Here is a 26518-nt window from a genome sequence, read left to right as displayed (position 1 = left end):
GACACTTGCAGTAGCAGTAATGTATGCTGCAGTATTAACTCAGAACGCTCCTTCAGCTTGCCTAACTGTGGAACTAGCCTTCTTTACTGCTTATGTAGATTTTTGGATATTGGATTTACTGCATCTATAGCTGGTTTAGTTAGTCCCTTGGTCACTGCAGCTTGAGCTCTTCCTGCCAATTCCCCCAATTTATTATAACTTTTGTTAATGCAATTTGCATGCTTCATAAGGAATACGATTTAGGCCATACTTGGGGAGTTCTGAGAGTACTATTCCACATCTCTACTCAATCAGGGGGTCTCTGTGATATGTTATCTACACTGTGGGCAACTTGGTATGCGAGAGGCATTTGTATCGGGACTTGTTTTTAAAGATGTCTTTTTATTTGAATAGTGGAGGTATTTTCTAAAGTTTTTTTTTTGCTATTTTTTGTTCTGTATTAATAAATGGTCTTTAGTTACACTTTCTGAACCTCTTTAAAGTGACCACTTTTTGAGACTTCCCTTGGTCTCTGACTTTATGGTAATTTAAAGCGATATTAAACCCAAAAATGTAATACAGGCAGTCTCTAGGTTATGAACAAAATAGGTTCTGTAGGTTTGTTCTTAAGTTGAAATTGTATGGAATGGATACATTTTTTAAGTGCAACCCAAGAATTGGAGAGCATAGGGAAGAGTTAACTGGCCATGCAGTGATGTGGGATTGCCGACAGGTCTGCCAGATAGTGGATGGCAGCATGCAGTGGGCAGGATGGCCGCCCAGCGTTTTTTGGGACCAGCGTGACGTATATGCCTGTATATTACAGCTTACCAATTATTCGATGTGGTGGCTGTATTTTTTTCTTTAGGCTTTTTCCCCCCATCTGTTTTGACCTGATCTGTCAAGCAACACTCTTCATGGATATATCACTAGATGAAAATAGTAGAAAGTAAGCCTAAAAAGGACAACAAATGCAGCCATAACATCAGAAAATTGGTAGGCTGCAATATAATAAATGTTTGCTTTCAAGTGAAACGCACTGACGCTCCTCTGAAAATCGGGGTAATCTCAAGCTGACAACAAATTAAAAAGCAAAGAGAACACAAACTAAGTGCAGCTGTATGCAACTTTTAGGGGAAAAAAAAAGGGTCATGGAAAAGGGTCACTGTGGCTTCCCTGCTGTCCAAAGCATTGTTTTGAAAACTTAGAGTTTGCCTTAAGGCATTGGCAATTTCCTGCTTCTGACAAGTGCCGACTTCGGATCAACAATGTGGAATGGAGTGATGCTCCCATCAGGATTATTCTATATATGTTCATTGACCTGACACTCGTGTGAGTGCCTATTTTTTCAACTTTTTTTTTATATTACTGCACTCAGTCTGCGCCCTCTTTACTTTCATTGCCTAAAATTACAGCCACTGCTTTAGCATTATTTTGGCAAGTAACCCTTTCCTATATGTGGTTCAGCTATGTATTTAGCATTTAAATTCTACTAAATACATCCTAAAATCATAGAGACCAGTGTACAGAGCTTATTTTTTTATTGACTTTTGTTTTGACCTCGGCTGACCTTAAACATCTGTGGGAATAGAGAAAGCAAACTTAACTGTTGAAAAAAAGGTAATATTTATATTTCCTTTTTGTGCATAAACAGAAAATATATACATTTGAATCTCCATTTGCACCACTATACACAATTCACTTCTTATCCCAGTTTGGCAATTTTATATGCTAAACTGCAGTTTTACACATTTACTGGAAAACAGATTTCAGAGTACGGTAGTTCGTTACAGAATGCACCAGTAGCATAGAGCCGTGCCTTCTACAAACAAAATCTAAACAAAATGCTGTTTAAAACAAAGTATTTGTGACTATCAAAATATACAATTTGAGTTGTAGACATTATGCAAACTTTAATTAAAAAATATCACACTATCTGTTGTGAATGAAAGTTATGGCAGTAAGTCCTTGGAGCCAAGATGGTTGGTTGTTCAAAGAATTTTATACATTTAACAGTTCCACCCTTAGGGCATTTTATAAATCCATAATTTTCTCTCCAAATGCAGACATATATTTCAGAACCGTAGGTGTGATTTGTGCTTCACCATGTATCTAAAACAAAAAGAGAAAAAGGTTTTGTTTATATTCTGTTAGAATTTCTCATTAAAGAAAATACCATCTTTCAAAATAAAAGCATGTGCATCTATTAGTGTACCTTTGGCTCCAAAAAAAAAAAAAAAAAAAAAAAAAAGTTAGAATACATGTTTATATGAATCAGCAAATCATAATGAATATCTAACACAATGTGCACATAACTATTAAAATATATTAATAGTAAGAAGGTCAGGGCTGAGCATGTAGGTCCTTTACAAAATAATCCAGAGGGGGTGACTGGGGACAATAAATAGGATTTTTTCATCATACTTACCTGTAAAATCCTTTTGAGTTCATCATAGGACACAGAGTTAGGCTAATATTCATTACCTGCTGGGTAATACTTCATCTCCAGGTGAATGGACACTGGTAGACCAAAGGTCTTTAGACAGGAAGTGATCTATATAACCCCTCCCATACAGGAAGTACTTCAGTTTTGTAGCAAGAACTAAATCCTCAAAAAGAGGAGGAGACCTCGGTGTCCCATTATGTACTCAAAGAAAAGGATTTTTTTTAGGTATGACGAAAAAATCCTATTATCTTTTTCATAACTCATGGGACACATAGTTAGGCTAATATTCATTACCTGCTGGGACATCCCAGAGCAATATTCTTGAGGGGAGGGAGACACCCTGCCAAACAGAAGCCATCAGACCTTATACGGCAGTCCGCAATAAGCTTGAACATCCACGTGATAAAAATTTTGTGAACGTATGCACTGAAGACCATGTGGCAGCCTTATAAATTTGAGCCACAGATAACCGATGGAAAAAAGCCCAGGAGGTTCCTACACCCCTGGTAGAATGTGCTTTCATCCTAAAGGGAGGAGCCATACATTTCAGACCATAGGCCTGAATGACCAATTGACGGACCCAATTGGCAATGGAAGCTGCCTGCCCCTTCTTGGGTCCCTTTGGTAAAACAAAAAAGGAGTCTGATCTTCGGATCTCTGCAGATCTAGAGAAATAAACCTCGACTGCCCAGACAACTTCCAATGAACACAGCCGTCTCTCTTCTGTTGAACGAGGCTGAGAGATAAAAGGCAAAATAATATCCTAATTTAAATGAAAGGCTGAAACCATTTTTGGCAAAAATAATGGAACAGGTCATAGCATGACCCTGTGGGGGTGAAGATCAAGTATGGTTCCCTGCATGAAAGGGCCGCTAACTCCGACACCCTTCTAGCCGAGGCGATGGCCATCATGAAGGCTAACTTGCGTGAGTCTAATGGAATTTCCTTGATGGGCTCAAATGGTTGTTTCTGTAACACGGACAGCACCAAGTTCACAAGGACACACAGGTGACCTAATGGAGGAAGCAAGTGAGTTGCCCCCTGCATAAAGGTTCAGATCAGTGAATGGGGGGCTAAAGGCCTTTGGAAGAATACGGATAGGGCCGAAACATGACCTCCGATTGTACTCAAAGCCAATTTGACTTCCACAACTGACTGTAGAAAAGTCCCAATCACGCATTTCCGAGGATGCCATTTTTTGACTTCACACCAAAAAACGGCAATACGAGTTTTCCAGACCTTACGATAGATTTTCCTAGTGACAGCTTCTCTAGCATTCGCAAGGGTAGAACCCACTGGTCCTGAGATGCCACAGTCCTTTAACACCCTGGCTTCAATAGCCATGCCATCAAATTTAGAGACTGTAAATTGGGGTAGAATATAGGACCTTGAGATGGTAGATCAGGGTGATGTGGAAGAGTCTATGGCTCGTCTATTGTCAGTCTAGCAATCTCCAGGAACCAGGGCCTTCTGAGCCAGGCTGGTGCCGGCAGATTGTTCTGGCGGCTAAGATAATCTGCCTTCCAGTTCTCTACTCCTGGGATATGGACTGCCGATAGAATCGCCACATGTCCCTCTGCCAAGGCTAGTATGTGGTTCATCTCCTTCAGAGCTGAACGACTCCTGGTACCACCGTGGTGGTTTATATAGGCCACTGCAGTGGCATTATTAGACTGAACCCTGATAGGGCAGGCTTGAAGCTCCACCATCCAGGACCGTAGGGCCAGTTGTACTGCCTGTAATTCCAGGATATTGACTGGCAGGATCTGTTCTGTACTTCACCATTTCCCCTGAGCTGGGAGCTCTTCTAGGGTTGCTCCCCAACCCGAGAAAAATCCAGGGCTTGTCCTCTCCTGTTCCAAGCCATCAAGATGTCTTATTGTAGAGGCCTGGAATGGAACTTGGCATAGGGCAGTGCCTCGAAGGAGGATACCATCCTTCCTAGAAGACTCGTACAGAGCCAAATGGAGGGTTGTCTGGTGCCCCTTATCTAATGCTCCTGATCCTTCAGGGCAAAGATCCTTGCGGGTGGCAAGAATATTCTTGTTTGGACCGTATCTAGGATCAGACCTAAATACTTTAGACTTTGAGCTGGTCTCAAGGTTGACTTTTCGGTATTTATGGTCCAGCCTAAGCTTTCCAAATACCATACTGTGCATGTTATGCTCTGTTCCAGAGCCTGTAGTGAGTGATCTCTGAGCAGGTCGTCCAGATACCCAAGCACAAAGATCCCTTGTGCCCTTAAAAGACCCTGGACTGGTGCTAGGACCTTTGTGAACACCTGGGAAGCTGTAGCAAGCCTGAAGGGTAGAGCCACAAACTGAAAATTACGTTCCTCTACTGCAAATTGCAGGAACCTCTGTTGAGGTTGAAAGATAGGTACCTGCAAATATGCGTCCTTTTTATCAATGGAGGCTAGAAAGTCTCCCATCTGGAGTGAGGCTACTACTGAGCGGACAGACTCCATCCAAAAGGACTGGATCAGTAGATACTGGTTCAGGGATCTTAGGTCCAAAATGCGCCTTGTTTTGCTTTTGAAACTGAATAGGTTTGAGTAAAACCTTTTAAACTTTTCCTCTCGAGAAAGTCGGATTACCAGTCCTCATTACTAAAGGCACAGGGTAGCCCACAAATCTGCCTGTCTTTAACCAGTTGCCGACCGCCGCACGACGATGTACGTCGACAGCATGGCACGGGCAGGCATATTGGCGTACATGTACGTCCCTTGCCTCCCGCGGGTCGGGGGCCCGATCGGTGCCTGCGGCGGTCGGTTTTCGTCCGGGAGCGATCCGGGACGAGGGGGCGGCCATTCATTCATGGCCACCCCCTCGCGATCGCTCCCGACGAATAGGAATCCCCCGTGACATCACTTCCTCTCCTGTAATGTAAACACAGGAGAGGAAGTGATGTATTCTCTCCTCCGTGTCGGTATTTTTCGTTCCGACACGGAGGAGAGCGGATCGGTGAGTTGCACCAACACTCTACACACACAGTAGAACATGCCAGGCACACTCACACCCCCCCTTTACCCCCCGATCACCCCCCCAATTACCCCTGCCCCCCAGTCACAGTGACACCAATGTCATTTTTTTTTTTTGCATTGGTGTCATTTGTGACTGTAATAACTGTTAGGGCAGTTAGAGTTAGCCCCCTTTAGTTCTAATGTACCCCCCTAACCCCCCCAATAAAGGTTTAACCCCGTGATCACCCCCCGTCGCAAGTGTCACTAAGGCTGGGTTCACATTGCAGCGGTTTATGAGAACGAATGTGATTCGCACCGCACTGCAGTGCAAATCACATCCGATCTCTGTGCGATTCGAGTTCAGCCATTCGCCGCACCCGCCGCAAATTCGCACGGGACCCTTTTTTTGGCCCGCAGCAGAATCGGATCGCATGGGTGTTCACACCATGCGATCCGAGTTTGCAGATCGCACTGCGATATGCGAACTGATCTGGGGTTGTCAGTAACATTTCACTGACACTCCCAGCAGTTCGCATAGGGCAGTGTGAACTGCCGCCGGGAGGCATGCGATGCGGGAACCCGCCGCGGATTTGCGGCGTTTCCGCATCGCTCCAGTGTGAACCCAGCCTAATAAGCGATCATTTTTCTGATCGCCGTATTAGTGTCACAGGTGACGCTAGTTAGGCAGGTAGGTATTTAGGTTCGCCGCAGCTTTTTATAGCGCCAGGGACCCCCATATACTACCGCATAAAGCCCCCTGATTGCCCCCTAGTTAACCCTTTCACCAGTGATCACCATATAACTGTTACAGGTGACGCTGGTTGGTTAGTTATTTTTTATAGTTTCAGGGCACCCGCCATTTATTACCTAATAAAGGTTTAACCCCCTGATCACCCGGCGGGTGTCATTTGTGACTAATAACTGTTAGGGCAGTTAGGGTTAGCCCCCTTTAGTTCTAAGGTACCCCCCTAACCCCCCCAATAAAGGTTTAACCCCGTGATCACCCCCCGTCGCCAGTGTCACTAAGGCTGGGTTCACATTGCAGCGGTTTATGAGAACGGATGTGATTCGCACCGCACTGCAGTGCAAATCACATCCGATCTCTGTGCGATTCGAGTTCAGCCATTCGCCGCACCCGCCGCAAATTCGCACGGGACCCTTTTTTTGGCCCGCAGCAGAATCGGATCGCATGGGTGTTCACACCATGCGATCCGAGTTTGCAGATCGCACTGCGATATGCGAACTGATCTGGGGGTGTCAGTAACATTTCACTGACACTCCCAGCAGTTCGCATAGGGCAGTGTGAACTGCCGCCGGGAGGCATGCGATGCGGGAACCCGCCGCGCATTCGTGGCGTTCCCGCATCGCTCCAGTGTGAACCCAGCCTAATAAGCGATCGTTTTTCTGATCGCTGTATTAGTGTCACAGGTGACGCTAGTTAGGCAGGTAGCTGCAGCGAACCTAAATACCTTTTTATAGCGCCAGGGACCCCCATATACTACTGCATAAAGCCCCCTGATTGCCCCCTGATTGCCCCCTAGTTAACCCTTTCACCAGTGATCACCATATAACTGTTACAGGTGACGCTGGTTGGTTAGTTATTTTTTTATAGTTTCAGGGCACCCGCCATTTATTACCTAGTCTCACTAGTGTACCCCTAAATTTAGGGGTGTCTACTTTCCAAAATGGGGTCATTTGGGGGGGGGGTTTGTGCCATTTTGGCATTTTATGGCCTTCAAAACTGTAACGCCCTTAGAAAGCCTGAAGGCGGTGCTTGGTTTTCGGGGCCCCGTACGCGGCTAGGCTCCCAAAAAGTCCCACATATGTGGTATCCCCGTACTCAGGAGAAGCAGCAGAATTTATTTTGGGGTGTCATTTCACATATGCCCATGGCATGCGTGAGCAATATATCATTTAGTGACAACTTTGTGAAAAAAAAAAAAAAGTTTGTAATTTTCCCGCAACTTGTGGCAAAATATAAAATATTCCATGGACTCAACATGCCTCTCAGCAAATAGCTTGGGGTGTCTACTTTCTAAAATGGGGTCATTTGTGGGGGTTTTGTGCCATCTTGGCATTTTATGGCCTTCAAAACTGTAATAGGTAGTGAGAAGTGAACTCAAAAATTTACGCCCTTAGAAAGCCTGAAGGCGGTGCTTGGTTTTCGGGGCCCCGTACGCGGCTAGGCTCCCAAAAAGTCCCACATATGTGGTATCCCCGTACTCAGGAGAAGCAGCAGAATTTATTTTGGGGTGTCATTTCACATATGCCCATGGCATGCGTGAGCAATATATCATTTAGTGACAACTTTGTGAAAAAAAAAAAAAAAAAAGTTTGTAATTTTCCCGCAACTTGTGGCAAAATATAAAATATTCCATGGACTCAACATGCCTCTCAGCAAATAGCTTGGGGTGTCTACTTTCTAAAATGGGGTCATTTGTGGGGGTTTTGTGCCATCTTGGCATTTTATGGCCTTCAAAACTGTAATAGGTAATGAGAAGTGAACTCAAAAATTTACGCCCTTAGAAAGCCTGAAGGCGGTGCTTGGTTTTCGGGGCCCCGTACGCGGCTAGGCTCCCAAAAAGTCCCACATATGTGGTATCCCCGTACTCAGGAGAAGCAGCAGAATTTATTTTGGGGTGTCATTTCACATATGCCCATGGCATGCATGAGCAATATATCATTTAGTGACAACTTTGTGAAAAAAAAAAAAAAAAAAAAGTTTGTAATTTTCCCGCAACTTGGGGCAAAATATAAAATATTCCATGAACTCAACATGCCTCTCAGCAAATAGCTTGGGGTGTCTACTTTCTAAAATGGGGTCATTTGTGGGGGTTTTGTGCCATCTTGGCATTTTATGGCCTTCAAAACTGTAATAGGTAGTGAGAAGTGAACTCAAAAATTTACGCCCTTAGAAAGCCTGAAGGCGGTGCTTGGTTTTCGGGGCCCCGTACGCGGCTAGGCTCCCAAAAAGTCCCACATATGTGGTATCCCCGTACTCAGGAGAAGCAGCAGAATTTATTTTGGGGTGTCATTTCACATACGCCCATAGCATGTGTGAGCAATATATCATTTAGTGACAACTTTGTGTAAAAAAAAAAAAAAATTTATTTTTTTGTCATTATTCAATCGCTTGAGGCAAAAAAATAAAATATTCAATGGGCTCAACATGCCTCTTATCAATTTCCTTAGGGGGTCTACTTTCCAAAATGGGGTCATTTGGGGGGGTTTTGTACTGCCCTGCCATTTTAGCACCTCAAGAAATGAGATAGGCAGTCGTAAACTAAAAGCTGCGTAAATTCCAGAAAACGTACCTTAGTTTGTAGATGTGACAACTTTTGCGCAAACCAATAAATATACAATTATTGACTTTTTTTTTACCAAAGACATGTGGCTGAATACATTTTGGCCTAAATGTATGACTAAAATTGAGTTTATTGGATTTTTCTAATAACAAAAAGTAGAAAATATCATTTTTTTTCAAAATTTGCGGTCTTTTTACGTTTATATCGCAAAAAATAAAAATCGCAGAGGCAATCAAATACCATCAAAAGAAAGCTCTATTTGTGGGAAGAAAAGGACGTAAATTTTGTTTGGGTACAACATTGCATGACCGCGCAATTACCAGTTAAAGCAGCGCAGTGCCAAAGTGTAAAAAGACCTCTGGTCATTTACCAGCAAAATGGTCCGGTCTGAAAGTGGTTAAAGGTGAAGCTGCCAGACTGGAGGGTAGGAAAGGGCAGAGAAAAAACATTTTGTGGTACTTGGAAATGACAAATTGGATTCAGAGGTCCAGGACGACTTGTGAGGAGGGATTCTTTAGGGTCCAAGGGTCTTAGTCTGGTGAAGAAAAGATGCATCTGCCTTTGACTTAAATAAGTACAACTGGGTGGTGCAAAAGGACCCCTAGTTTTTGTAGTAGGCTTAAGATGTTTGAGGGGTAAAAGCCTCTTCCTATTCAGTATTTTTCTTGATAAGTTTATCAAGTGATTCACCATTGAAAGAAATGCGTTAAAGAAGCCTTTTACATTTTAGGGATCTGGCAAAGTATTTTCAATGGGGTAGAACAAAACTGCAGCCTCTATGTCAGGGGCTGCAATTGTTTCAGCAGACCAGGGTCCTCAATCACAGGATAGTGTTCTCAATTAATTTGCGCAGTCTAGTTAGCAACAGCCTGACAAATCAAAATGCCTGCATCAATTGATTGTAAGGCCAGGACCAGCGAGAGCAAAGGTTGCCTTCATATGCGTTTTTAAAGTGGTTCCAAAGGCTTAAAGTTTTTACCTAATGTATGATTACTCTGGAATAGGGTTATAAAAAAAAAAAAAAAAAAAAAAAAAAAAAAAACTTTCCGTGCACGCAATCCCCCCACCCTTATAATTACCAAAGACCTATCTCGATCCAGCACTGTATCCAAGAGTAGTGGCTCTCTACCTCACAGGACAGAGAGGCAGCAGGGGGAGCCATTGGCTCTTGTTGCAGTCAATCAAATCTTGTGACAAGGGAGCGGGGACAGCCGTGCAGCCTGTCTATAGACTTAAGGCAGGGGTTGACAAATTTGCTTTGAATTTAGGAGCCAGTTAAAAAAGTTAGGAGCCAGTTTTTTTTTTAAGAGTGGTATGGATTGTCAGCTCCCAGGGTAACACCACTCATTTTCACCCCCTATGCCTAACTCACAATGGAGCACCCAGTCTAACTCCAATGAAACGCTGTTACATCAGGGTTTTGGGCTGACCAGAAAGAGTAAGGCTGGCAACAGGTGGCACTGGCAGGCACGTGGAACTGCCAGATGGCGGTGGCACGTGGCCCTGGTTGGCAATGGCACTGGCAGGTGGTGGCAGGTGGCACTGATTGGCGGTGGCACGTGGAACTGCCAGATGGCATTGGCAGGTGACACTGGTTTGGAACTGCCAGATGGCGGTGGCACGTGGCACTGGTTGGCGGTGGCACGTGGCACTGGTTGGCGGTGGCACGTGGCACTGGTTGGCGGTGGCACGTGGCACTGGTTGGCGGTGGCACGTGGCACTGGTTGGCGGTGGCACGTGGCACTGGTTGGCGGTGGCACGTGGCACTGGTTGGCGGTGGCACGTGGCACTGGTTGGCGGTGGCACGTGGCACTGGTTGGCGGTGGCACGTGGCACTGGTTGGCGGTGGCACTGGTTGGCGGTGGCACTGGTTGGCGGTGGCACGTGGCACTGGTTGGCGGTGGCACGTGGCACTGGTTGGCGGTGGCACGTGGCACTGGTTGGCGGTGGCACGTGGCACTGGTTGGCGGTGGCACTGGCTGGCGGTGGCACTGGCAGGTGGCACTGATGGTGACACTCTGCACTGGCAGGTGGCACTGGTTGGCACTGGTTGGCGGTGGCACGTGGCACTGGTTGGCGGTGGCACTGGTTGGCGGTGGCACGTGGCACTGGTTGGCGGTGGCACGTGGCACTGGTTGGCGGTGGCACGTGGCACTGGTTGGCGGTGGCACGTGGCACTGGTTGGCGGTGGCACTGGCAAGTGGCACTGGTTGGCGGTGGCACTGGCAGGTGGCACTGATGGTGACACTCTGCACTGGCAGGTGGCACTGGTTGGCACTAGCAGGTGGCACTGATTGGCGGTGGCACTGGTAGGTTACACACAGAGCACTCTGCTACTGAAATGCAACAGAGGAGCTGTCAGAATTTAGCTTAATGTCGGAATGGGCGGGACCCAGCCGGGGTGTGAAACTTACAAGTAACAGAGAGGCGGATCTGTCAGATTTGAGCTTTTTGTCGGGGTGGGCGGGACCTGGCCAGGCAGTCAGTGTTAATGTACTGCATGTCTGGGGCATCAATAGTGAGTGGGCTGGTGGCAGCTTAGGCGCCAGGTTGTGATTTCTGGTCGCATTGGCGACCTGGCGCCTGGGGTTTGTCGAGCCCTGACTTAAGGTCTCTACACACCAGCTGAATGGCAGGTGACATCGGCCATTTCAATAAAGAACCGTCTGACATTCAGCCCGTGTGTATGGCAGCTGGTCAGACAGAAGCCAGCTTCTGTCGGACAAGCATGCTAGAAAACCAGCAGCCGACTGGCTTTAGGTCAGCACTCTCAGCCAATGGCTGATCGAAGTGTTCTGGTGGGGGCTGTCCCCCAGTCTGAACACAACAGCTCAGCGCGGGAGATCACTGGATTAACATCGGATCGTTCGTACAGTGGTTTCTGACCAGAGCAGACAGGTTTTTTTATTTTTCGTTCAACCCTCTGTACCAGGCTTTAGGGAGCATAGATTGGGATGGAGCCCGCACAAGTGCTGCTTCCTATGGGGGCACTTACCGAAGAGGTGGGGCTGGAAACGCCAGCAAAGGACCCCAAAAGAGGAGAATCAGGGCTGCTCTGTGCAAAACCATTGCACAGAGCATTTAAAAAAAAAAAAAAAAAACAGTTTATAATCACCAAGTGTTTATCAACAGATTCCTTAAAGGAGTCAACATCCTCAAGAGGAACAGTGAGATGCTTGTTGAAAAAAGAAGTGGCATGATCTATTAGCAATGCAGACCCTTTTTTATATAAAATCCTTTTCCACAGGATATAACTTTGCAGAGAGTTTGGTAGGCATGAAAACCTTTTTAGGATTGTGCCAAGCCTCACGCAAAGCAGTTTGCATGTGCTTTTCTAAACTTTGCCAGCCATTTGGTGACCTATAGGAGCTTGTTTAGGCTGAGAAAATTCCAGTGTTGCTAGGGAAAGGCTATTATGCACTGATAAGTGAGCCAACAGTGAAAAGCATATGGCAGATGGCCTTTGCTTTTACCTCAGAACGCGGGTGTTGAAAGTTCCTCTGCAGGATTCTCCACTGTGCCAAAATCCGCCTTCCTCCACATCATCTTCAGAGGTTTAGTCCTACTCCTGAAAAAGATTCAGGCAGTGATGGCCCCCCTAAACCATGTGTCTGGCCCCTAATCTACATGCAGGGTGCCAGACGCATGGATTCCAATGGGGTTTTTTTTTTTTATGAAGTACATGATTCTAGCCTGAGTCTCCAATTAGCTTACAAAAAGGATAGGCTTGGGGCACAGTTGGATTGTTTGAGTGGAATGTACCACCAGCCGCCACTGGATTCACGGGATGGGGAAGGAAAAGAGCACTTCTGGGTCCCGAAGGCTAAATATTCTATAAGGGCAAGGAATTTTCCCAAAGAGATTATAGTTAAAGTGAAATCAGACTTTGGTATGCTGCCTGAGAGGAAGGCCAAATTAGAGGAAAAGAGCAGTGTCGCTGTAAGATCTTGGCCCAGTCCATGCAGGGTAACATTTATCACCTCAAGTGTTTCACTGGTTTTCCTTAATGATGCCCATAGCATGAGTAACATTAAGCTATTTTCGCTGCTTTTCAGTGCCTTCTGGTCTCTACTATTGCTAAGTGAAGGAATTCCCTTTAGGGTACTCAAGAACAGATGTGGAATGAGATGGTATTAGCGTGTCTGGGAAAAGAGCTACGATAACCCAGACGCTGAATGATGTTCAATGGCTGCCTCTGTGACAGCCGAGATACCAAAAGGCATCCTTTTTGCATTCTCCATAGAAATGGAGGGTGGAAAGCATCAGCCAGAATGCAAAGTGCAATTATATCACCACCCCAAAAGCAAAGCTTTGTTGGAACAATCCACCAAATAAAATAACATTATCTACCACCTAAACGCCAACATAGAGTCACTTTATTGTATCCATTTTGTAAATAACACCACACATGTAAAAATGGTACCCAGTCCCAAATACAAGAAACCCCGTTTTACCTCATACAAGCTGCACAGTTTCCCCAAGGGGACCAAACCTCACCTGTCACGGTGGGCATAACCCTAAAAGGGGTCATCGGAGTCTGGGTGCCACAGGTAATACGGCCCTAGACCTGTATAGCAACCTGAGAATAAATTGCACGATGTGCCAAGGTGAGTGCTAAAACGCAGTGTCTTTACTACTGTGAAACCTGGTACAGTTTCCAAGATGTAGATCAGGAAACTGCTAGTAAGGCCTAAGAAAATATGAAGTTGGATCTTAAAATAAGTGCAAGTCGAAGTAGTGAAGAGGAAAAAAAGAAAAAATAAAAAGTTTAAAAAACTTCTCTAGAGCAGATATTACGGAATATAAAAAAGAAAATGGAGCCCCACAAAGTGGGTGGAAGGTTATAAGAGGGTGCACTGGAAGCGTTACCCAGCAAAGCTTTTGCTAATGTCCACCTGAAAGCAGTGGCTTAAAATCTATGGTCTACAGTTTATATAGCTTTAAAAGTTAACCTGTGGTCTAAACGGTCACAGTCACCTTGTCCCCCCCACAAAGGGCCCCTAATCCTCATCTGCCTTGCAGCGTCTCCACAGCCAGCAAGTGCTCCTGGCATTTCAAGGGATGGAGAAGTATTAAGGGGCATGTAATGGGACTCTCTGGGCCTAGCAGACAATTGCTAGAACACAACAATATTTTATAACTGTGGTAAAGACATCACAGCTCCCCAACACCCCCCTCCCTCCAGTCATCAACGCATTTTCTTCCCACTGGCTGCAGAGAGGCATAAAGCTGCAAGGAAGTACAAGTATAGGCGTTGGGGGAGGGAAGGCCATCAACTTGCCCTGCATGGGGCCAAGGTAACCTAGTCTCTTAATGGGGGAAAATGATCAAATAGAGCAGAGGATGCAGTTTATATTGGGCACTACAATATGTCTAGAATTAAAGTGTCAGTTCAGAAAAAAGGGCAAGATCTGTTTAAACGACTGACTTACTCATCACCAAAATGGAAATGGCTTAGTCCAGTATGACCCAATATCCTATTCACAATGACATGGAGAGAGAAAAAAAATGAAACCCCTGTATAATTATGGTTTGCAAATATATGAGCATAAAAGCCAGCGAATATGGTACATTGGCAAGTAATATATTTGTGAATTCTACAACTGCACCCGGACTATATTCTAAATGTTTATAAACAGGAGGATATGGGCCTATGGTTTGCAATAGCCTTTTGCCTGCCACATCCCAAATAAATGCAAAATACAGAAAAAAAGATCTAGTAAAATCAAAACTCAAACAATAAAATCGCGATCACAGTCAAATCATATTAAAACACTCATAGAAAACAGTTTGTTCAATAAATGGGTACCCTACAGCTCATATATCTGGAACTCTGGATTTGTTTCTGAGGTGACCAAACCAGGAATGATGTTCAAAGAGCAGTTCTCAATGTCAGAATATAACAAAATTCCTTCTTCAGGGAAAGAAAAGAACAAGGTACAGTAAGCTAGAAATATAATATACAGGAATTATAAAGTATAAATTGACAAGTGGGCCGATGGATCACCTTTTGCCAATGTCCACCTGCCCTCTCCTCCCCCTGCACACGCAGTGCGGAGGAGTTGGTAAAAAAAAAAAAAAAAAAAAAAAAAAAAAAAAAAAACGGCAGCCCTTGTCCTCAGACTTGTTGATAACATGCTACACAGTAGTGAATGATGTAAGTACTTCTTGCTACAGAGTTTCTTTTGAACCCCTGACTTACCTCTATTTTTGTCATTTTGGATATGGGGCACATTTGGCCATGTATAGACGTGCATACAACCACCTCCCGCTTTTATTTTTATTCCTCATATTTTTAGTTTTTCCTAGAACCCTTTTTGGACCCGCTGCTCCTTACTTAGCAATCCTTGTGGGCATATCTAGCACAGCGTTTCAGGCAGTATATACCTTGCCTGTACTTTCCTCTTCTGTCCTCATGTTAGGGACATCATATTAAGAATAAATGTTTCCACCGCAGGAGTTTATGCGTTGGGACACATCTGAGGGAAGCTTGTTGTAGAATTCGACATAGCTGCACATTGTGAGTATCTGTTCGATGTCATGATTCCTTTTTGGTACCTCTACTAGTTTTTTACTCTCTCCAATTCCTATATATTCATATGTGTATTATATCTCTAGATTACTGTACCTTGCTCTTTTCTTCCCCTGAAGAAAGAATTTTGTTATATTCTGAAACGTTGGTAACTATTCTGTGAATATCATTCCCGATTTAATCATCCCAGAAACCAGTCCAGAGTTCCAGATATACGAGCTGTAGGGTACCGATTTATTGAATGTAGTTTCTACATGTTTTTAATTTTATAATATGTGAATAGGATCACAATTTTCTTGTTTCTTTTAAAGTTTTGTTAATTTTACTATATCATTTCCAGCAAATAGTCTCTAAACTGCCTTAAAAGTCCCATTGGGGTTTTTTCCATATTTTCTCCCAAGTGTGTGGACTTAAAATACAGACAATTTTTTTCAGATTTCTTATTTGTATATTTGTTTTTACATGTCATGCATTTGTTTTAATGTTCCATTTGTGCACTTTACTCTTTGTTTTGCACACATTTTGCCTGGCTCTGTGTCATGCCATCACTGCGGGTCAACTCCTCCTCCTTGACACCAATAGGACCTTCTCGAAAAAGTCATATAAAAAAGGCAGGCAGTACCTGGTGATGGTGTTATTTTGTCCTCGCTCCGGACGTTACTAAGGATTTCTCTGTATTTCTACTGAGAGTCCCTGGAGGATGCGACATGGTGGAAGGCCCTTTTGTTAGAAGTAAATCCCCCTGAGATTGGGCGCTCCTGGTGCCAGGGTAGAAGGTAACGCATAATATGCAAAGGTTTTTGTATGTGGCTGAAACCACCATCCTGGGCTCTTCCTCTCTCTCCTGCTTTGTGTCCCCTCGCACAGCCAATGCGTGTTTCACGCTGGCCAGCAGCCCAGTTAACCCAGGTGAACCATTGGCTACTATTGGTGAGTTGGCAGGTGCTCGCGGCTTCTCCCCTCCGGCTTTCCAAGGTGTGCGGCGTGGGCTCATGATGTCAGAGCGCCATCTCCATATGGTCAGAGGCCCAATGCTCCTGATTGGCTGAGGCACACTGGATGCCCATTGGACGAACTATCCTTAAAGCTCCGGCGTGGCATCTTAGACTGCTGCTGCCCTAGGCTGTCAGTGTGCTGCTTAGGTGAGGATTCAGCCGTGGCTGCACCAGGGTATTGGGTTTATTTCTTGCGCAGAAGTCTTCAGGCAAGTGGCATCCTGTTTTGGACCTCAAATACCTAAACGCTATTCTGAAACGGGAGTCTTTCTGCATGGAATCTCTCAGGGCCATAACCGCTGTAGTACAAAGAGAAGATTGGATGATCTTGATAGATCTCGAAAATGCCAATTTTCACATTCCAGTAGCCAAGGTTCATCAGCGGTATCTCAGGTTCCACTTCAATGGCGGCAATTTTCAGCTCAAATGCTTACCCTTTGGTCACAAAAGTTTAGGCGACGGTAATTGATTTTCTTCGTGAAAGGGGTATTCGCATATTTCATTATTTGGGTGATGTCCTTGTGTTGGCACAATCCAAAGATCTTCTAATAAAACACCGGGACCAAGTCTTGCAAGCCCTTGTACACACGGTCGGAGATTCTGACGGAATGTGTACTATTGGACCGTTTTGTCGGATATTCCGACTGTGTGTGGTCTCCATAGGACTGTTTCCGTCTGAATATCCGACCAACTTTTCCAACTTGCCGGTAAAATTTTCCGACAAAATGCTCTGATCGGACATACTCCGATCATGTGTAGCCTACTCCGACGGACAAAGTGCCACGCATGCTCAGATCAAATTCCTAGACCAAAGCTATTGGCTACTAGCCTGAACGTAGTCCCGTCGTAACGAAATAACGTCATCACGTTATGTACAATTGGATTTTCATACAACTTTGTCCGACCGTGTGTATGCAGCAGTTTCGGACAAAATCCAATGGATTTGGTTGTCAGAATGTCCTACCATGTGTACAATGGCTTAGAATTCCATTGGATGGTAAACTCACCAAAAAGCCACCTCAAAACATCACATAACTGGGCATGATCTTTGATACAGTGCAATACAAGATTTTGCTGCCGGAGGACAAGGTCAATCGTGTTTGTGCGGAAGCAACAGAAATTAGGTCTTCAACGGTGATTACCATACATCGGGCCATGAGCTTTTTGGGCCTCTTAAAAGCATGTATTCCAGTGGTGGCTTATGCCGTGTGGTATACGAGGAGGTTTCAGTTCTGCCTCCTATTTCAGTGGCATTGCGGTTCGCTGAACCAGAAGCTCCAAGTTCCTTGCTTCATTTCCAACAGCCATCTGTGGTCGACCAAGGAAAGCCAACTCTTGTCAGGCCCCCCAATCATGGAGACTGGATCACAATTACTTTGTATGCCAGTCTCCAGGGTTGAGGAGTTCACTGTCTAGACCTGAAGGCCCAGTGGACATGGAACCATCACTTGTCATGCTCCTAAAATCTCCTGGAGCTGAAGGCAGCCAGGGAGGCGCTCAAAACATTTTTGCCTGTAATTCGGGGCAGAAGGGCCAAGATAATGGACAACACAATGGCGGTTTCGTATATTATGAAACAAGGGGGCACAAGTTTTAAGCTAGCCTCCGTTTCCAGTCGATGACTTGTATGGGGAAACACATCGGTGGAGCACTTGTTCTTGACATCACCACACATCAGCTGCCTGGAGCTGCGGCTGTTTGAATATACCGTTCACCGTCTTTTTTGGATGTCCGTGCCTAAGAAAACTTTTCAATACATTTTTAAAACTGGAGTACTGCACCATGAAGCCTCTCTTTTCTATCATATGATTTATCCCACTGCTGGAGATTTCCTGGTTAAGGATACCATTGCAAATACAAGATAACCATACCACGGGAGAATTTGCTGTATTACTAAGATCCCTGTATCAGATGAACCCATGGAGGACTATCCATGAACGGAGTGGTCCCTTGATGAGCATGTTTGAACCCTATAATTTCTGATCCAGCGAATCTGGTAAGCGGCATTGTTTTCTTTATTCTCTGGATAGAAGTATCAAGTGATTTCTTCAGTGTCCCTTAAATTCGTTCACCATTGGAGCACCGTGTTTTGGACTTTTATTGTGTTTTAAAATTTACTGTAATTACACACCATTGTCATTTTTTCCTTTTATATACACATATATATTTATTTTGTTTGGTTGCATACTTTTTCTCTTTATACAAATGTATTAGCTGAATATTCAGGCTATTTAAGTTGCAGCACCAGCGTGTATTTTTTTTTCTAGGGGTAGTGCAGTTTGCCTTGTGAAAATTGAATTTGTTATAAAACTATACAATAAATTTATTGTATAACTAATTATCCACTGAACTTTATAAATAGCTCCTAGTATTAACTGAAACCAATTTGTGTCTACCTTACCTTTTGATATCACTATCTAGAAAAAAAAGTCAATATAAAAGTCAGTACCTGTCCAAGGTTTCCCAAAATTTCAAGAAGACGGGTCTGTCCAGATGTCTTTTGTGGTAACTTAGTTCCAACAGTGTAACATCCCATTTTTGCACATTGGGGTCCAGTCGAACTTCATCATACTTGAGATGGAAGGCTTTAACTACAAAAAAATTGGAAGTAAACATTTACAGATATATTTGTATCTTTTTACGTAAAACAAAAAACGCAAATTTAAGTGCTTAGATCAGAGATGTATATTATCTGGGCAAATAGACTGCCACACGAAAAAGCCACACAGTAGATTTAACAGATATGCCCATTCAAGAATTTATTTCTACCTACAGTAACGCACAAAAGCGAGTACACCCCTCACATTTTTGTAAATATTTTATTCTATCTTTTCATGTGACATCACTGAGGAAATTACACTGATACAATGTAAACTAGTGAGTGTACAGCTTGTATAACAGTGTAAATTTGCTGTCCCTTCAAAATAACACAGCCATTAATGTCTAAACCTCTGGATACAAAATTGAGTACACCCCTAAGTGAAAATGTCCAAATTGGGCCCAATTAGTAATTTTCCCTCCCCGGTGTCATGTGACTCAGTGTTACAAGGTCTCAGGTGTGAATGAGGAGCAGGTGTGTTAAATTTGGTATTATTCCCCTCACTCATACTGGTCACTGGAAGCTCAACATGGTAACTCATGGAAAGGACTCTGAGGATCTGAAGAAAAAAAAGAATTGTAGCTCTACATAAAGATGGCATAGGCTCTTCCTTTGTTTTTCTCCGTTAATATAATGTGAAGTTGAATAACTATATTACTTTATATTTAGTTGTAGGGCTGCTGCGGTACTGGGGGCTCTCTCTCTTTTTACTTGCCATAATGGGGCTAACTTAATCATCTGCAGGCTACAAAACAAGTGCAGCAGATAGAGTATACAGGTATTATATTATCAATCATTAATGCTACTAATATCTTTTCAGTTTTCACTGCACTTTTTATCACTAATACTATCACAGTCACTTCACCATATGCAGATGGGGTCAGTGGTTTAAACACACTACTACGTCAGTTTTTTCAGTCTTTTTTTTTTCCTCCACAACCTACACATTTTGGTTTGTTCGCACCACTTGTTAATCATTTACGAATAATAGTAACACCACTTCACAATAACGATAATCATCATACTGGTGACTCCACAGTTTTTTACTAAATTGCTTTTGTATAAACATATATTATTTGGGCAACTAAGCATTACTTTGCTTCCACTTTCTATTTCTTATTTATATTTATATATGCACTTATATAATAGTACAATATTGTAACACAACATTTATATATTCACTTCGAATATCTTGACGTGGAACACTTATTTTATATTTTATTATATTTCATTATTTTTAGGTGTGGCCACCTAGGGTGTGCCAAGAACCTCCTCTTCTGTTCCTCTGGTTCCCCTGGATAAACTCCAGATACTGTCAATTCTTGCAAGTCAGCGATCGATGCCCCCGTGAAGTCATTTTCCTCCCCCCCCCCCCTTCTTTCCCCCAGTTTGGTGGGTGGATGAAGTGTGTTAGAACAGCAGGGCAGCGGTATCAGGATGACCCTTTGAGAGAAGGCACTAATTTCTTTTTCAGATTTTAATAAATGTCTCCGGTTGAACAGTAACGGTTTGGTGGAACCGGTAAATATTACTGAAATAAGGTATAATAATTAGCTAATTTGTAGGCTAAAAAACTTTTTTTATTGAAAGTCTTTTTTCTTTTGCCTATTTGCAGAATATACGATATAATCACCCCTTCTGCTTGGGTTTTGTCCCCCCCCCGAAGAAGACCCTGGAGGTCGAAATGCATTGGGGTAGCATGGGTGCTATTTGTAGCTTTTGAAATATTGATGTATTTGTAAATTGTTCCTGTAACTATCTTTGTACCAAATGTTGCATATATCCTTTACCCATCGATATGCTGTAATAACATATACCAGAGTCCGTATTTTAAATTAATGACGGCGATTAAGCCTTTGAACTAATAAAATAAATATATTTTTACAAATTTATTTCTGCTTCTTGTCGCTGCCTGAAAACCCCAAGGGGAACCTGTCATTTCATTCTTTTTATAATATTTAGGGGTGTGCAGCCAGCTCGTTATTTTATTTCCATGCACTCTTTTTTCTTACATTTAGGCTATAAGAAGATTGCCAAGAACCTGAGCCGGTTTAACAGGACAGGTTCCACTCAGAACAGGCTTCACCATGGTCGACCAAAGAAGTTGAGTGCACGTGCTCCGTGTCATATCCAGAGGTCGTCTTTGGGAAATAGACATAGGAGTGCTGCCAGCATTGCTGCAGAGGTTGAAGAGGTGTGGGGGGTCACCCCGTCAGTGCTCAGACCATACACCGAACACTGCATCAAATTGGTCTGTATGGAGGGAGGGCAAGGTCTCCAACTTACACCAGCTTTGTGATGTCATCATGGAGTGGAAGAGGACTCCAGTGGCAACCTATGAAGCTCTGGTGGGTTAAGGCAAGAAGGCAGACAGTGCTGGAAAATAGTGGTGGACACACAAAATAATGACACTTTTGGGCTCAATTTGGACATTTTCACTTAGGGGTGTATCCACTTTTGTTGCCAGCGGTTTAGACATTAATGGTCATGCGTTGAGTTATTTTGAAGGGACAGCAAATTTACACTGTTATACAAGCTATACACTCCCTACTTTACATTTCCTCAATGTTGTCACATGAAAAGAAATAATAAAATATTTTCAAAAATGTGAGGGATGTACTCGCTTTTGTGAGCTACTATATCTATATATATATCTATATATATATATCTATATATATATATATATATCTATATATATCTATATATATATATATATATATATTTCATCGTTGAAAAACAAACCTTCAGAAATTGTTCTCTGCAGATAGTTAAACAAGTAACAGCTTACTTTTTGCAAAGATGTCAACTGGAGATCCATCAGGCAGTAACCATGGCCACCCTTTGAACTGCCAAGCAGGGCCCTGAACAAACACAGCAACCACACGGTCCCTTTAAATAAATAAAAAAAAAACATATTACTGGCAAGACTAATAATATGAACTTTATGCAATTAGAGCGGCTAAGATAGAACAAGAAAGACAAAAAAAAAAAAAAAAAAAAAAAAAAAAAAAAAAGAGGACAGACCATATTGGCCCCATAAAGAATGAGGAAGGGCATCTGATTACACAGGATAGGGAAATGGAGAAGGTATTAAATGTATTCTTCGCCTCCATTTTCACAAGGGAATGGGGGGTGACTTCAGTAACCAAAACTGCAGTGTTTATCCTCATGACACATCACAGGAAGTACCTCCATGGTTAACAGAGGACAGAATTGAAATTAGACATGGGAATCTTAACATTAATAAATCACCGGGACCAGATGACTTGAACCCGAGGGTACTTAGGGAACTCAGTCAAGTAATTGCCAGACCATTGTTCCTATTATTTACTGGCAGTCTACTGACTGGAATGGTACCAGGTGATGGGAGAAAAGCCAATGTAGAACCAATATTTAAAAAAGGCCCAAAATACATCCCTGGGAATTACAGGCCAGTTAGCCCAACATCAATATTATGCAAGCCCTTGGAGGGGATAAGGGACTATATACAAGATTTTAGTAATGAGAACATTAGGAGTAATCAGCATGAATTCATAAAGAATCGTTCTTGCCAAACCAATCTATTAACCTTCTATGAGGTGGCGAGCTGCCATAGACGTGGTGTATCTGGATTTTGCAAAATAAGATCTGTTGGCATGGACTATAGGGTGAGTACATGGATTAAAAACTGGCTACAAGGGCGAGTTCAGAGAGGTGATAAATGGAGAGTACTCAGAATGGTCAGAGGTGGGTAGTGGGGTCCCCCAGGGTTCTGTGCTGGGATTTATTTTGTTGATAAACGACCTGGAGGATGGGGTAAACAGTTCAATTGCTGTATTTGCAGATGATACTAAGCTAAACAGGGCAATAACTTCTCTGCAGGATGTGGAAACCTTACAAAAAAGATCTGAACAAACAGGGTGGGCAACTACATGGCAAATGAGGCTTAATGTAGAAAAATGTAAAATAATGCATTTGGGTGGCACAAAATATGAAATAAAATCCTTTTCTTTGAAGTACATCATGGGACACAGAGCCATAGTAGTTACTATGTGGGTGATATACCACCTTCAGGTGATGGACACTGGCACGCCCTGAGACAAAGTGCACTCCCTATATAACCCCTCCCACTACTGAAGTACCTCAGTTTTGTAACCAAGCAATACACAAATATATACCAAAGAAGGGAGGGTCCTCTGTGTCACATGATGTTATAAAAATCCTATTTTCTTATCGTACAACACAGGACACAGAGCCATAGTTGTTACTATGTGGGATGTCCCATAGCAACGGCAACTGAAGGGAGGGAGACCCAACAAAAGCAGGGCACCAAGAGACTAGAGGACTTATACTGCAGCACACTGCGCCCAAAGGCGATATCCTCCTGACCTGACATCTACTTGATAGAATCTGGTAAATGTATGGACTGAGGACGAAGTTGCGGCCTTACAGATCTGAGCCATAGAAGCTTGGTAATGCACTGCCCAAGAAGCACTAACAGCCCTGGTGGAGTGCGCTTTAAATATGAAGAGGAGGAATTTTCCTCTTTAAAGCATAAGCTTGAACAATCACTTGACAAATCCATTTAGAAGTAGTAGGCTTTGATGCTGCTTGTCCTCTTAGGACCTTCTGGAAGCACAAAACATCTGTTTTATGAATCCGAGCGGTCGCTTTCAAATAGACCTTGATCTTCCTAACCACATCAAGAGAATGTAGTGACTTGTTTCACAGAACAAGGTTCTGGAAAAAATTAAGGCAGAACAATATCCTGGTTTAAATGAAAACCTGATACCATCTTTGGTAGGAAATTAGGATGAGGTCACAATACAACCTTATCCTTATGAATAATCAAATATGGCCCTTTACAAGAAAAAGCAGCCAACTCTAATTCTTGCAGAAGATATGGCAGCCAAGTTAATTTTCCTTGTCAAGAGGACCAAGGGAATATCTCATATTGTCTCAAACAGCTGTGTTTGTAAATCCAACAGGACTAAATTTAAGTCCCAAGGGTTCAAGGGTAATCTAACTGGGCCATTATTCCGCGTTAACCCCTGAATAAAGTTACAAACCAGAGAGTGTGAAGCAAGTGGACGTTGAAAAAATACTGATAAAGCCGACACCTGGCCCTTGATAGTACTCAAGGCCAGCTTCATCTCCAATTCCATCTGTAGGAATTCAAGGAGCCTACCTATGACATATTTTCTGGGGTGCCAACCTCTGGATTCACACCAGGAGACATATGCCTTCCAGACTCTATAGTATAAGATTCTGGATGCCGGTTTCCTAGCATTAACCAAAGTTGACAGCCCAGGGTCCTTCCCTTCTTGCTTGATCCTGCAAAGAAGTAATGGAAGCAGAACAGGAGGGAATGCATAGATCAGCGAGTAGTGATCCCATGAAAGACCAAGGCATCTGTTCCGCATGCAATTTGATCCCTTGTCCTTGACACAAAGTTGTCGATCTTGTTGAACCTGGACGCAAACAGGTCCAGGTCCGCAACTCCCCATTTTTGACATATTGACAGAAAGATGTCAGGATGAAGGGACCATTCTCCCGGGAACAACTGTTGGTGACTCAGGTAGTCCGCCTGCCAATTCTCTATCCCTAGAATGAAAATTGCTGATAGGCAAGGAATGTTGCTTTCTGCCCAAGAAAGAATATGATTCACCTCTCTCTGGGCCACACAACTTCTTGTGCCCCCTTGGTGATTGATGTAGGCCACTACTGTGGCATTGTCAGATTGAATCCCGACAGGATAATTGCGTAGTCTGAGTGTCCAGGCCTCCAGGGCCAGGCATACTGCCCGAATCTCTAGAATATTGATGGGCAAGGTCTTCTCTGATTTGGACCATTTCCCCTGGACAGATGCTTCTTCCAGGACTGTTCCCCACCCAGAAGCCTGGCATTTGTTACCACCTTCCAGGTGACTGGTAGAAAGGATTTCCCTTTTTGAAGATTCTTGGATATCACCCACCAATTGAGGCTGACGCACATTGGGGGATAAATGCACTGGGAAGTCCAGAGCTTGGAGCTTCTTGTTCCAAGTTGACAGAACACTGTTTTGCAGTCTTGAATGAAACTGCGCATAAGGAAAGGCCTTGAAAGAAGCCATCTTTCCCAACAATTTCATGCAAAGTCGAATAGGAGGATTCTTTGTTTTGACCAACTGAATCAGTTCCTTTATGGAACTGATCCTTTCCTGGGGTAGAAACACCCTTTTCTGAGCTGTAAATATGATCAGCCCCAAGTACTGCAAGAATTTCTCTAGGTTGAGAATCCAACCTAGGTCTCCCAGGTAGCTGACTGCAGTAACCAAGTTTGGTTTAAGCGGGCTACCGATTGATCTATCAAGAGACGATAGTCTAAGTAGGCTAGTACTGTTATACCTTTGGTCTTTAACCTGGCTAAAGGGGGGGACCAGGACCTTTGCAAGCACTTGAGGTGCAGTAGCCACACCAAAAAGGTAGAGCTACAAACTGAAAATTAAGATTTTCTACCTCAAAGCGTAGAAGTTTCTGATGAGCGGGGAAAATTGGCACATGGAGACAGGCATGCTTAATGTTGATTGACGCCAGAAGTTCTCCCCCCTGTAGGAAGGAAACTACTGATCGGATTGACCCCATGCACAATGAACGGATATTTAAAAAATGGTTTAGATGTTTGAGATCTAAAATGGGTCTAAAATCCCTGTTTGGTTTTGGAACCGTGAACGGGTTTGAATAAAAGCCCAAACCTCGCTCTTCCAAAGGGACCTCGATAACACTCCTTGAGATAAGAGATGATCCAGAGCTAGAAAGACTTATTGGATCTCTGGGAAAGTCTGATTTGAGAAACCGAGTAGAAGGGAACTAACTTGTAACCTAAAGAAATTGAAGGAGCCACCCATCTGTCTTGACATTGTTCCAGACCCTTGAAAACTGTAGAAGCCCCCCCCCCCACCCCCTCGAGCGAGCAGGGGCGTCCCTTCATAAGGAGGCTTTAGTATTTTGTTTTGTGGGTTTCCTCCCCCAGGTCCTCTTTTTTGAGGTCCCAGGGCCAAATCTGACGGAGGCCGTCGTGACTGCCTGGAGGCTGCTGCCTCTGGCACTGGAGAAGAAGCATGTTTAAAAGTAAAATGCCTAAACTTCTTAACTGGTAAAAGGGAACTTTTCCGATTAGAAATTCTTTGGCTATACTTATCCAGATTTTCTCCTAACAACCGTTCACCATGAAAAGGGAAACTGACCAAGAGCTTTTTGCATGGCGCTTCAGCTGACCAATTTTTCAACCATAGGATTCTATGCACACGTATCAGCCCTAGCATGAGCCGTGAGGCCTGAAGAATAGAATCTTTCATAGCGTCTACTGTGAAACACAATGCTTCTGATATACCGGCCAAATCCTGGGCCTGCTGATCCGGAATAACTTGGAGTACATTTGTAAACTGGTCATTTAAGGTCTAAGATACCCCGCTCGCTGCCAGTGCAGGTTGAGCGACTGAACCTGCGAGAAAAAGATAGTTTTTTTAAAAAGGAACTCCAACTTCTTATCTGTTGGATCCTTTAGCATATGAGTATTGTCAACTGCACAAGTCAGGTTTTTATTTACAGAGGATATAGCAGCGTCAATTGCTGGAATTCCCCATTTCTTATAAAAGTCTTTCTCCATATGATAAAGTATTGAAAACTTTGCAGGGAAAAATTGTTCATCTGGGTGCTCCCATTCAGAATACATAAGCTTCC

The 26518-nt window shown here is 43.5% G+C and overlaps 1 protein-coding gene across 2 annotated transcripts in view; it reads right to left on the bottom strand.

Moving 5' to 3' along the window:
- Window positions 1-1503: 1503 nt before the first annotated feature.
- CDC73 (cell division cycle 73) overlaps window positions 1504-26518 on the bottom strand; it is a 196007-nt gene continuing 170992 nt past the window's right edge. Inside the window, exons 15-17 of one of the 2 annotated variants that reach the window (XM_077452675.1) lie at window positions 21607-21707; window positions 18669-18810; window positions 1504-2091 (exon numbers count right to left, since the gene is read on the bottom strand). In XM_077452675.1, coding sequence (XP_077308801.1) covers window positions 2055-2091; window positions 18669-18810; window positions 21607-21707 — 280 coding nt within the window. In that variant the 3' untranslated portion in view covers window positions 1504-2054. Of the gene's footprint in view, window positions 2092-18661; window positions 18811-21606; window positions 21708-26518 lie in introns of those variants that run through there. The other variant, XM_077452676.1, reaches the window with a different exon arrangement.

Source organism: Lithobates pipiens, unplaced genomic scaffold (assembly GCF_037356315.1).
Source record: "Lithobates pipiens isolate NorthernLeopardFrog02 unplaced genomic scaffold, aLitPip1_a1.2 Scaffold_23, whole genome shotgun sequence".
NCBI lineage: Eukaryota > Metazoa > Chordata > Amphibia > Anura > Ranidae > Lithobates > Lithobates pipiens.
This window is presented reverse-complemented; position numbering and strand designations above follow the sequence as displayed.